Below are 12,376 nucleotides of genomic sequence, written 5' to 3'. Positions count from 1 at the left end.
TCTCCTTTCTTCTTATTCCTCTTTTATTTACTCGCAACTGCTTTGGGATGAAAAACGGTTATCTGTCTCTGAGACTAAGGTTTTCTTTTTTTTTGAGAGAGAGCGAGAGCAAGCAGGGAAGGGGCAGAGAGAGAGGAGGAGCAAGAGAATCCCAAGCACGCTCTGCACTGTCAGCACAGAGCCGGATGTGGGGCTCGAACCCAGACTGTGAGATCATGACCCCAGCCGAAATCTGATGCTCAACTGACTGAGCCACCCAGGCGCCCCACACCACCACCTTTTTTTTTTTTTTTTTTTTTTTTAAACTGTAGGGTAGGTTCTGTGGGATAGGTTATATTTTTGTTCTAACTACCCTCCAAATTGGTCAGATCTTTCTTGGGCTTTTTGTTTGTTTGTTTTAAATCACAAAGACCTTACCAACATACTTACAAGGGTCTTTTTGTTTGTTTTGGGTTTTTTTTGTTTTGTTTTGTTTTGTTATTTTACCATTGCTTCTTTAGGGCTCATTTAGTTATAAATGTTCTTCATCTTTGTTCAGCTGAACAAATTTTTTTTTCCTCCCTTGTGTCAGTAGTCACTCTGTCCAGCATAGAATTCAAGGTTGACCATTATTTTTTTTTTTCCTTCCTTTTGGAGATCTCGTTCAGTTGTTTCAGATCTCCATTCTGTTTCCCCGATTCTGTCAGTCTAATGGTCATTTCTATTAGGTAAACCGTATTTTCTTTCCGGGAGCTTTAAGGATTTTTGTTGTTGTTTTTAGTTCTTATTTATGTACAGTTTTTAGTTCTTTGCATTCTTGAGTTTCAGTATGATTTAAGAGAATATTTTTATTTATACTGTTCAGAATTTCTATGTATGAACTCACAATTGTCTTTTGAAGTAAGACCTCTCTGCCATTTCTTTCATTCTCTTTTCCTCATACTCCTATTGGACAAATGTTGGAGCCTCTCAATCTGTCTTCTGTGTTTCTTGATTTTTATTTTGTGTCTTTCTTTATCTCTATGCACATAGGATTAAAAGGCTCTTACCAATAAGCCTTTTATTGACTTCATGAAGTAAATTGACTCGAAATGATGCTTTTTAGAAAACTAATACCAGTGTCGATGAAATGTTACTAGCTGGGCAACAAATTATTATTTTTTAAATGTTTATTTTATTTTTTCTTTGAGAGAGAGAGCATGCGTGGGGGACAGGCAGAGAGAGAGGGAGACACAGAATTCTAAGCAGGCTCTGCCATGTCAGCGCAGAGCCTGATACAGGGCTAGAACTCACTAACCAGGAGATCATGACCTGAGCCGAAACCAAGGGCCAGATGTCTAACCAACCCAGCCACCAGGCACCCCCGGGGAAAGAATTGTTAAGTAAGAGAAAATTTTAAGTCAAAATTAGGATTTTCAGAGAAGAAAGGTGAGTTTCATAGGAGAGCGTTATGAAGTCCAGGTACTTTTCTGGTCTTTTTTGCTGCTTTGAGAAAAGACCTGTGCAAATACAGTTTATAATGCAAAGTGTCATCTGCTTTTTTGCAGGTGCAGGAATAAAGGATTCCTGGCTCTTTGAACTTTCCATCTGCTGTTAATCCGGGGAAAACCTTATGAGGTGAGTATGATTTGCAGTTCGTATCCTGTCCTCACGTGCAGATGACCACAGTGAGGCACAGAGTTTTTTCTTTAACACCCCTGACATTACATAGATGCAAGTATCATTTCCAGGATTTAAACCGAGGCCTTTGACTTAGAACCACATTTTTTTTTTTAAGCCTATACATGTTGTTAACAATGCCCTTCATTTCCTACTGTCCCCAGGATGGAAAATTCTTATAGTAGGGTTACTGCATTTGATTCTGCAGGCTATTGACTGTCCAGTGGCCTCTGACTAACAAACTTATTAGTAGTCGGAATCTACTCCATGCTTTCCTTACCATGCTGGATGTGACTGCAACTGCCTGGAAGTAGGAGAACTCTCGTGTAATTTCTGCAAAGATCCACATGGGCTCATGGCCGCCCTGGCCTGCATCTCATGGCTTCTTTGTCCTTCCCCAGTTATGCCTTCTCAGGACTCTGACCTTTCCGAGAAGGAGCAGGAGAAAATGACCAAGTTTCAGGTAAATAAGGCATTCTTTTGTGGCTCCCAAGGTGTGTTTTTACCTTTCAGAGATTAGGCACATCCTTTTTTCTCTTCCTTGGAAAGGTTAGTGGAAAACAACAGATTTTGAGTGCATGTTCTGGCCAGACTCTGTGTGCATGTGTGTGTGCTGTTTTATCTTTATTATTTCACAAAACGATCTCTGAAAAAAGTAATAGCAATTTGAAATAGACAAAAGTAATGTACACTCCTGCTTTGCTTACAAACCAGCTCTTTGTACTTTCCCGCATTCCTTTTTCACTTGCATTCTTAACTCTGTATTTGCAGTATTGGCATTGGTGGGATCTACAGTTGACCCTCAAACTATGCTGAACCCCCTGCACAGTTGAAAATCCACATATTAACTTTTGACTCTTCAGAAACTTATCTTTTAAGCGTACTGTCGACCAGAGGCCTTACCAATAACATAAACAGTTGATTAGTACATATTTTGTATATGTTATGTTTGTGTATGTTCTTACAATAAAATAAGCTAGAAGAAAAAAAACATTATTAAGAAAATTTTAAGAGAGGATACATTTACAGTACTGTAAAAAATTTGTATATAGGGTGGACCCATGCAGTTCAAACCCTTGTTGAAGGGTCAGCTGTACTTACATACGTTAAAGAAAGGCTTAATAACTCTATTAAGATTAGTAAGAGGGGCGCCTGAGTGGCTAAGTTGTTTAAGCGTCTGGCTTCAGCTCAGGTCATGATCTTGCAGTTCGTGAGTTTGAGCCCTGTGTCGGGCTCTGGTCTGTGCTGACAGCTCAGAGCCTGAAGCCTGCTTCAGATTCTGTGTCTCTGTCTCTCTCTGCCCCTCCTCTGCTCACGCTCTGTCTTTCTCTCTCTCTCTCTCTCTCAAAAATAAATAAACATTAAAAAAAAAAAAGACTAGTATGATAAAGAAAAACTTAATTGGTATATGAGTAAAAGAAATGGAGTGTTAAAAAAGGCAAATTTATGGAGAAAATAATGGTCACTCATAAGTAAACGTATGCAGATGTGAACAAAGTCTTTCTGTGTATTTATCACTTAGGTTGTCGAAGATTTTTTTAAACAGGAGTTCTGTCCTCTTTGGCCAGAGTCTAGAGATTCAGGAACACTTGTACTCTTGCATGAAAGGTGAACTGGGAAAACCTTTTGAGAGGGAAATCTGCTATTCTTTGCAAAGTCTGGAAGTGTTTATTCTGTGACTTTGCAATTGCTGCTCTTAGCCAAAATCTCTGTAAAAGGATCTTTGCAGCATTGATTAAAATTAAAAATCTGTCACTATGGGACGCCTGGATGGCTCAGTCGGTTGGGCGACTGACTCTTGATTTTGGCTCGGGTCATGATTTCATGGTCGTGAGATCGAGCTCTGCGTTGGGCTCCGTGTTGGGTGTGGCGCCCGCTTAAGATTCTCTTTCCCTCTGTCTCTGCCCCTCCGCCAACTCGGGTGTGCATACTCTCCCTCTCTCAAAATAAATAAACTGAAAAAATAAATACAAAATAAAAATCTGGAACTAATTATACATGATTTGTATTGATTAAAGACAAATCATATTCTAAGGAATGTTAGAGTCTCTGGTCGCAAAATGGAATGAGACCGTATAATAGTAATTGTTCAGATTTATTGAGCACTTTGAGATGTGCCAGACACCACTCTCTGTGGCTTACATGCACTTACTCATCTAATGTTTTCAAACACCTTGTGGTTTAGACATCATTAAAGAAAAGAGGAAATTGAGATAGTGGCAAGTTATGGAATTTCCCCCAAGGTCCTGTAATTAAAACTTTGAAATTTGAACTCAATCTGTGCCTTCACCAGCTGTGAATGCTGCAGGTGGATACGGCATGTGCATTGAACACAGAAAGCCGTGTGCCTGTCCTGGAGGACTGCCAAAGGCCTGTGAGAATTGCGGGGACAGAATCCAAGCTTTATGGGGCGATCGGGAGGGGACAGTGAATGGGGGACAGCTCTGGGACTGAAATCTGCCTGGGTTCCCTTCAAATCAGCAACAAGATTTTTGGTAATCCTCTTTACCCTTTTCAATCCCGGCTTTTTTCCAGTGGAGATTATGGGATCGAGGTTGTGTGTGTTTGATGTCGTAGGAGGCAGTGACGTTCAAGGACGTGGCTGTGGTCTTCACTATAGAGGAGCTGGGACTGCTGGACTCTGCCCAGAGGAAGCTGTACCGAGATGTGATGGTGGAGAACTTCGAGAACCTGCTTTCAGTGGGTGAGTACAGGCGCACTGTGACACTGAACCTCACCCCTATTGAGAGCCCGTGTCCTCATTTCAAAGCTTTGGACCTTTTAAAATGGTTCCCTGACCTTGAAAGCACAAGTTTTTCTAATCCCTGGGACTGCAGGCATAGTTTTTCCTGGTCTTTCTGCTCAGGCAAAGTTCTGTCCAGGGATGATTCCCCCCCCCCCCCCCGCCCTTAAGCAATGTCTGGAGACTGTTTTGATTGTCACAACTAGAGGGGAGGGGTGCTACTGCCACCTAGTGGCTGCCAGTGCTTCTAAACCTACAGCGTGTAGGACAACCCCCACCACAAAGAAGTAGCCGGTCCACAATATTCATAGTGGGGCAGTTGAGAAATCCTCTTTAAAGTAACTATAAATGGGGGGCACCTGGGTGGCTCAGTCAGTTGGGCGGCTGACTTCGGCTCAGGTCATGATCTCATGGTCCGTGAGTTTGAGCCCTGCATTGGGCTCTGTGCTGACGGCTCAGAGCCTGGAGCCTGCCTCAGATTCTGTATTACCTCTCTCTCTGTCCCTCCCCTGCTCGTGCTTTGTGCCTCTGTCTCAAAAATAAATAAACATTAAAAACAAAATTAAAAAAAATTAACTATAAATGGGAATTATAAATTATAAATTGGCTTCTATGTTTTTCAAATACTTTATCTTTCAGATTATGGCTGTGACCCATTGGTGGGTCATGGAATTAATACATTGTACTGGAGTTTTAGTTTTCAGTGAAATAGAATAAACAAGAATAAGGGCAGAAACCATCAAAGTTCCTTATGAAGACATGCTCACGTTGAAGCACAAACTGACCATTTGCAGTGAGTGGTGTGAGAGTGGGAAATAGGATGAGAACAGCCATTGGCTAGATCTAATTTTATCTCTGTCTAGACACGGACTAGGTCATGACCTCAATCCATTTCTTATGGTTTGTGATCAAAAAAGTTCTTAAATTGTCACTTTAGAGGTTCTAAGGATTGTAGAATTTGGACAAAAATACAGCTTTGCGTTCATCTTAAAAATATGTATCTGCCTTTTCATAGGACATGTTCCCTTCAAGCCAGATATGATGTCCCAGTTGGAGGCAGAAGAAAAGCTTTGGATGATGGAAAGAGAAACCCAAAGAAATGGATATTCCAGTGAGAACCATGTGGCTGTTCCTTCAGGTACCAGCTAATCTGCTTCTCACCACGCCCGTGATTACCACTCTTGTCCGAGTACTGTCATCCCTTGCCTGGACTGGGAAAGCAGCCTCCACATTGGTCTCCCTGCCTCCTCCCTTGCACTCCTATCATCTGTTCTCAACATGGGACCTGAGTGATTCTTTAGGGAGCAAGTGGGATCACGCCGTTCCCCTGCTGAAAACCCTCCAGAGACTTCCCATTTCTCTCCGTGTCCTCACAGTGGCCTGCAAGGCCCTACCTCATCTGGATGCCTCACCGGGTTCCTCTATGATCAGCCTTGCTTTTACCCTGGATTCCATCATCCCTGGTGTCCTGGCCCCCTTGGAGTGTCGTCTCTCCCCCTTGGAGTGTTTCAGGGCCTTTGACTGGCTCCCCCTCTGCCTGGGCATAGAGTCCGCAGCCACTCCCTTACTCAGGTCTTTGCTCGGGTTTCACCTACATCAGCTAGGCCTTCTGCGTCTGCTGTTTAATGTGTCGTCCTCTCCCTTCTCTGTCCCCTCACCCTGCCTTATTTTGTGTCTAAGGACCGATCGCTTCCTGACCTGGTAACACAGTTTTATTTACTTGTGCGTCCTCTATCTCTCCAGGAAGTAGGAATTTGGGCAGTTTTATCTGCTGTGTCTACTCAAAGCCTTGGGTGGGCCTTCTGCACAGAAGGTGATCCCATACGTGCTTGTTAAGTGAGTAAGTCAATTACCTAGTTACTGTTCTTGTAGAAGTGAGCTACAGTACCAGCCTTTCAATAGCAGCCTTTCCCAGATGGGAAGAATGCCTTGTCCATGTCCCCAGACAGGCTGATCACTTTCCCGCCCAGCCTTTTACCGCCCTCCTTTCTCCTGCCCTCTCTCTCTCTCTCCTTCACCTTTCACTTCACTCTTTGATCTCCTTTCCTTTCTCTCCCCTAGTGCCCTTTGTCTTTAATTGGCATATTTCTCAGTTCTACCCATTTAGAAGTTAAAAATTAGATATTCCTAGATCAAGTAAATTCATAGGCTCTCCCTCTGCCTGAAAATGAAACAGTAGCTTGTCTGCAAACGTGATAAATTAGGCGATGACTTCTGCGAGTGATTGATGGGTGTACCCCTTCTTTTGTCCTTTTCCCTTCCTATGTCGCTTCATGGTTGATGCGCTCAGGGTGTTGGATACTTGCTTCCCTTCACTGGGTCTCGTTTTTACGTGCAGACTCAACCTCAGGAATGCCGACCCTAAGTATTGTCACTTCTCAGTTTTGCATAATAGACCAAGTCTGTCTTTTAACAGATCTTGTAGCATTTGCTGTCACCTTGTCTCAAAGGTTTTTTGACCTCTTCACCATCAGCATGTTTCAGGATTTTGCAGCCATGCCCCACATACAAAAACTGTGCTAAAGTGCTCTTTGCAGGTCACAAGAGGACAAATTAAAGGGCTTATTTTTGTAGATTCTTAAAAACAAAAAGCTTACAGATACTGGAGACAAGTGGGCATCCCATCTCTGTCACTCCTAGAGGTGGCTCATAGGTTTAGAGCACACTAATGTGACTAATGGATTGTTCTGGAACATCGTCTCCCAGTGAATGTCTAACATAGTTCTCATTTCTAAGATGTCTTGGAATATGTAAAGATTTATACTGAGTAAACTTAGAAGATAAAAGCTATTCCCAGTTATCAGAATGGATAACTAAACTATCAGAGATTATCAGTGCCAAGGACGCAAGGCATTTCAGTTCATCAGTTCTCAGGGAAGAGGCTTGGGTTGTCTACATATGAATGGAAGCCACCAGCCTCCCAGCTGAGTGCCTGCCCCTCTCGCTAACACCTAAACGATCACAGAACGCATATATGGTAGATGTTCAGTAGGTTCAAATTGGACATTTCCAGGCATCAGAAGACTGGTATATGTACCTGTGGACATGAGAAGGGTCCTGACAGGAAAGAAAATCACAGACTTTCTAAATTTTCCAGTGTAATTTGCATCCTAGTGATATTAACTAGCTGATAGAGCAATGTGAGAAGCCTTTTGATATGCTGTAGTGAGTCCTGATACGAAACACCCGAAGTTAGCTCCAGCGGCACAGGTTAAGGGCACAGACCTCCACAAGACCACTCACCAAGACGTCAGACACCAGCTGGGCTCTCCAGGGCCACCCTCTTAGGACCCAGGTGGCATTCACTAGAATGACAGAACACAGGAAAGCTCTGTACTTACAATTATAACTGCATTATAGCCAAAGGAATACAAAGGCAATGAATTCTGTGAGCGAGTGATGGATGTACCCCTTCTTTTGTCCTTTCCCCTTCCTATGTCGCTTCATGGTTGATGTGCTCAGGGTGTTGGATACTTGCTTCCCTTCACTGGGTCTCGTTTTCACCTGCAGACTTAGCCTCAGGAGTGAGGTTCAGCCTTTGTATTTATTTATTTATTTTTTAAAAGATTTTCTTTTTTTGGTAATCTCTACACCCAACGTGGAGCTTGAATTCACACCCCGAGATTGAGTCACGTGCTCAACCGACTGAGCCAGCCAGGTGCCCCGAAAAGAATACAAATCCGAACCAGCAAAAGGCAGAGATGCATAGGGTGAGGCCCGGGACAGTTCCCTCCCACCTCCCTCTGATAATGACCCTTGTGATGACTTTGGACACATCCACATAATCCAGGATAACTTCCCCATCTCAGGATCCTTAATTTAATCAGATCTAAAGCCCTTTTGCTACATACGTGAACATACAGGTTCCAGGGATTAGGGCATGGACATCTTCACCGAACATACCTAGAAACGTATAGATACCTGTTGAGATTTTTCAGTTTATGTTATTAGAATGTAACTTTCCACTTAAGCAAATTAATGAAGGACTTTTGGTACCCAGCCCCACTCAAACATTTTAAGCCAGTGGCTTCCATACATTTTTAGCCATGACCTTCGATCAGATATTTTACATCTTTATCCAGCATAAATATAATATTTAGGTGTGTGTTTAGAACTGAAACAAGCATTTCTTTCTTTGTTTCTTTTCTTTTTTTTTTTTTTTGAAACAAGCATTCCATACAGTGGTGTCCTTACTATGTGTGATTTCTGCCAGGACCTAAAATACTATTTAATGCCTATAAGCTTTTGTAATCTTACTGGGGAGGATGCCTCTTACCATAAGCCTACTAGGGCAAAGGTGAGTACGCTTTTAATTGATGTTATTGTAGGGTAGAATGTGGCTTGTCTTTGTTGCCCTGCAGTCATTTGATTTCAAACTTAAAGCTCTCATTTTAATCTATGAAATGTATGGTTCTAAAATGGGTTACATTTACACTTAGTGGCTAAGAGTCTGTTGACCCCATTTTTTGCTTCCACTTGCATGGAAACACATAAAAGGTTACATGATACTGTATAGACGTGACCCTCCCCATGGTTTGTGGAGGCCTTATCGTAGGGCCTACATGTGAAATCCTGACGTTTCTGTACCTAAGCATTCACTTGTCCTTATCTCTGAATATTGCTTTTTCTTATAGGCAGCAAGAATCAAAAGGAGATGGAGACTCTTCGAAACGTTGCATTAAAATACCTTTCACACGAAGAACTATCCTGCTGGCAGATCTGGAAGCAGGTGGCAAGTGATTTAACCAGCTGTCTTCAGAGGAAGCGTTCCCAGTTACTCCACGGTGATTCTGTTCAGGTTTCTGAAAACGAGAATAATGGAATGAATCCTAAAGCAGGTAGCTCCAGTTACACTGCAGGTGTACCTATTTTGAGGACTCAGGATTCTTGTGGGAATACCTACCCGCGTGAGTCACCGGAGCAGAGTAGAGGTCAGCAAGTTGATGTGAAAAATAACCCGAGTGTATGTGAGGCCTTCATGAAGCAATCACTTAGTGATCGTATTAGCGCTGGCACAGAACAGAAACCCTATAAGTACAACGAAGGCGGCAAAAGCATTTGCGACGGTTTCAGTCGACATGTACCCCCAGGAGGGGATCTCTTTCCGTGTCGTGAGTGTGGAAAGGGTTTCGGTCATAGCTCAGTGCTTCCACTTCACAACGCTCACCCAGGAGAGAAATGCTCCAGTCGGCGTCCACACCTGCAGGCTCTTCAGAGAATTCGCCCAAGAGAGAAACACAATAAATGTCACGAACCTGGCAATTGCTTCGGTAAGAGCGCTTTTCATCCTCATCAGTCTGACCACGCAGGGGAGAAGTCCTACAGATGTGACAGTTGTGGCAAGGGATTCAGTAGCAGCACAGGCCTTATCATTCATTACAGGACTCACACCGGAGAGAAACCTTACAAATGTGAAGAGTGCGGTAAGTGCTTTAGCCAGAGTTCGAATTTTCAATGCCATCAGAGGGTCCACACTGAAGAAAAACCATACAGATGTGAAGAGTGTGGTAAGGGCTTCGGCTGGAGTGTTAATCTTCGTGTTCATCAGAGGGTCCACAGGGGAGAGAAACCCTACAAATGTGAGGAGTGTGGTAAGGGCTTCACTCAGGCTGCACACTATCACATACACCAGAGGGTCCACACTGGGGAGAAGCCTTACAAATGTGACGTCTGTGGTAAGGGCTTCAGTCATAATTCACCGCTAATATGCCATCGGAGAGTCCACACTGGAGAGAAACCATACAAATGTGAGGCGTGTGGGAAGGGCTTTACCCGTAATACCGATCTTCATATCCATTTCCGAGTTCACACAGGAGAGAAACCCTACAAGTGTAAGGAGTGTGGGAAGGGCTTCAGTCAGGCTTCTAATCTTCAAGTCCATCAGAACGTCCACACTGGGGAGAAACGATTCAAATGTGAAACGTGTGGGAAGGGCTTCAGCCAGTCCTCAAAGCTTCAAACCCATCAGAGAGTCCACACTGGAGAGAAGCCGTACAAATGTGATGTGTGTGGTAAGGACTTCAGTTACAGTTCAAATCTTAAACTGCACCAGGTAATTCACACTGGAGAAAAACCGTATAAATGTGAGGAGTGCGGGAAGGGCTTCAGCTGGCGATCGAATCTTCATGCTCATCAGAGAGTCCACTCTGGAGAGAAACCCTATAAATGCGAGGAGTGTGACAAAAGCTTCAGTCAGGCCATAGACTTTCGGGTACACCGGAGAGTCCACACTGGAGAGAAGCCATACAAATGTGGTGTATGTGGTAAGGGCTTCAGTCAGTCCTCTGGTCTCCAGTCCCATCAGAGGGTCCACACTGGGGAGAAGCCATACAAATGCGATGTCTGCGGAAAGGGTTTTAGATACAGTTCACAGTTCATATACCACCAGAGAGGCCACACCGGAGAAAAACCTTACAAATGTGAGCAGTGTGGGAAAGGCTTTGGGAGGAGCTTGAACCTTCGCCATCATCAGAGGGTCCACACGGGAGAGAAACCCCATAGGTGTGAAGAGTGCGGAAAGGCCTTCAGTCTCCCCTCAAATCTTAGAGTCCATCTGAGCGTTCACATCAGGGAAAAACTATTTAAGTGTGAAGAGTGTGGTAAGCGCTTCAGCCAGGGTTCGCGTCTTCGCGCCCATCAGAGAGTCCACACTGGTGAGAAGCCATACAAATGTGACGTATGTGGTAAGGACTTCAGTCACCCTTCACGTCTTACGTACCATCAGAAAGTCCACACTGGCAAGAATCGTTGAAAGTGAAGAATGTCTTAATGGCTTCCGTCAGGACGTACGTCGTCACATATTTGGAGGGTCGTTGCGGGTGATAAACCATCAAGTATTGAGAGTGGAAAGGGACTTCTTCAGACGGGATCTTTCTAACCTCCATTAAAATGATGACGTGGAACCATAATGCCAGGAACGGAACTAACATCGAGGGGGAGGAATAGCTTGTAACCCTCTTGGCAAGATCCATCTGCTATAGTCTTTAAAAGTAAATACATTGGGGCGCCTGGGTGGCTCGGTCGGTTGGGCGTCCGACTTCGGCTCGGGTCATGATCTCACTGTCCGTGAGTTTGAGCCCCGCGTCGGGCTCTGTGCTGACAGCTCGGAGCCTGGGGCCTGTTTCGGATTCTGTGTCTCCCTCTCTCTCTGCTCCTCCCCTGTTCATGCTCTGTCTCTCTCTGTCTCAAAAATAAATAAACGTTAAAAAAAAAAAAAAAAAGTAAATACATGCCTAAAGATACTGTGTGAAAAGGATATTTGCCATATACATACTAGCTAGTTTTTTTGGCGGGGGGGGGGTGGTCAGGGAGGTTTCTGGATTACTTTAATTTATATTTTATACTTATTTCCAGTGACCATTATTTTTACTAAAGCTGTAAAGCTGTGAAAAGTGAATAAAATTACTGACTTAAATTTCCTATAACCAAGAATTCATACTATAATTGCTTTATTTCATATGGCATATTGGATTAAAATTAAGGAATAGATCCCCTGGGATGAAGCTTTGATATTCAGAAGTAAATTTGTATTTGCTACAGATGTATAAAAAAGAATGGTCATTGCATCATTGTTTGTAATAGGAAACAAACAATCAGTTGGATAGAGTATTTTATGATTTATTAACCCAGTAGGACACTATGCAAACATCAGATGGGAAAAGGTAAATTTATAGTTCGGGATATTGGAAGATGTCCAGAATATATTAACCTGAAAAAAACAAGGCATGGGGTTTTGTGTGATCTCATTAGAAAAGGTATAGATGAATAGGTATTTCTGGTTATCGCTAAATGATGATATTTTGTTTCATATGTATTTTTGCATTTCTTTAAATTTCTTATTTTGAAATAATATCAAACTTTCCAAAAAATGTAAGTTCTGTAACATCTCTTGTATTCCCTTTATTCAGATTGATGAGTTAACATGTTTGAATCATTCTCTCCTTGTATGTGAATGTGTGTATATACACACATATTGATATCTGTATGTACACATAG

At 43.0% G+C, this 12,376-nt stretch overlaps 1 protein-coding gene across 11 annotated transcripts in view; it reads left to right on the top strand.

Moving 5' to 3' along the window:
• The window catches only part of LOC102971018 (zinc finger protein 227), a 45,363-nt gene extending 33,937 nt beyond the window's left edge, over nt 1-11,426 (top strand). For 3 of the 11 annotated variants that reach the window (XM_042968338.1, XM_042968339.1, XM_042968337.1), the window contains 5 exons: nt 1,527-1,596; nt 1,847-2,101; nt 4,216-4,342; nt 5,397-5,519; nt 9,016-11,426. In XM_042968338.1, the coding sequence (XP_042824272.1) occupies nt 1,994-2,101; nt 4,216-4,342; nt 5,397-5,519; nt 9,016-11,132 (2,475 nt within the window). In that variant the 5' untranslated portion in view covers nt 1,527-1,596; nt 1,847-1,993 and the 3' untranslated portion in view covers nt 11,133-11,426. Of the gene's footprint in view, nt 1-1,526; nt 1,597-1,846; nt 2,102-3,160; nt 3,247-3,576; nt 4,013-4,173; nt 4,343-5,396; nt 5,520-9,015 lie in introns of those variants that run through there. The other 8 variants (XM_042968341.1, XM_042968344.1, XM_042968347.1 and 5 more) reach the window with 8 other exon arrangements.
• Nucleotides 11,427-12,376: the final 950 nt, after the last annotated feature.

The sequence above is a fragment of the Panthera tigris genome, chromosome E2 (genome assembly GCF_018350195.1).
Source record: "Panthera tigris isolate Pti1 chromosome E2, P.tigris_Pti1_mat1.1, whole genome shotgun sequence".
Classification (NCBI taxonomy): Eukaryota; Metazoa; Chordata; class Mammalia; order Carnivora; family Felidae; genus Panthera; species Panthera tigris.
Note: the sequence above shows the minus strand (reverse complement) of the source record. Positions and strands in the feature narration are given on the sequence as shown.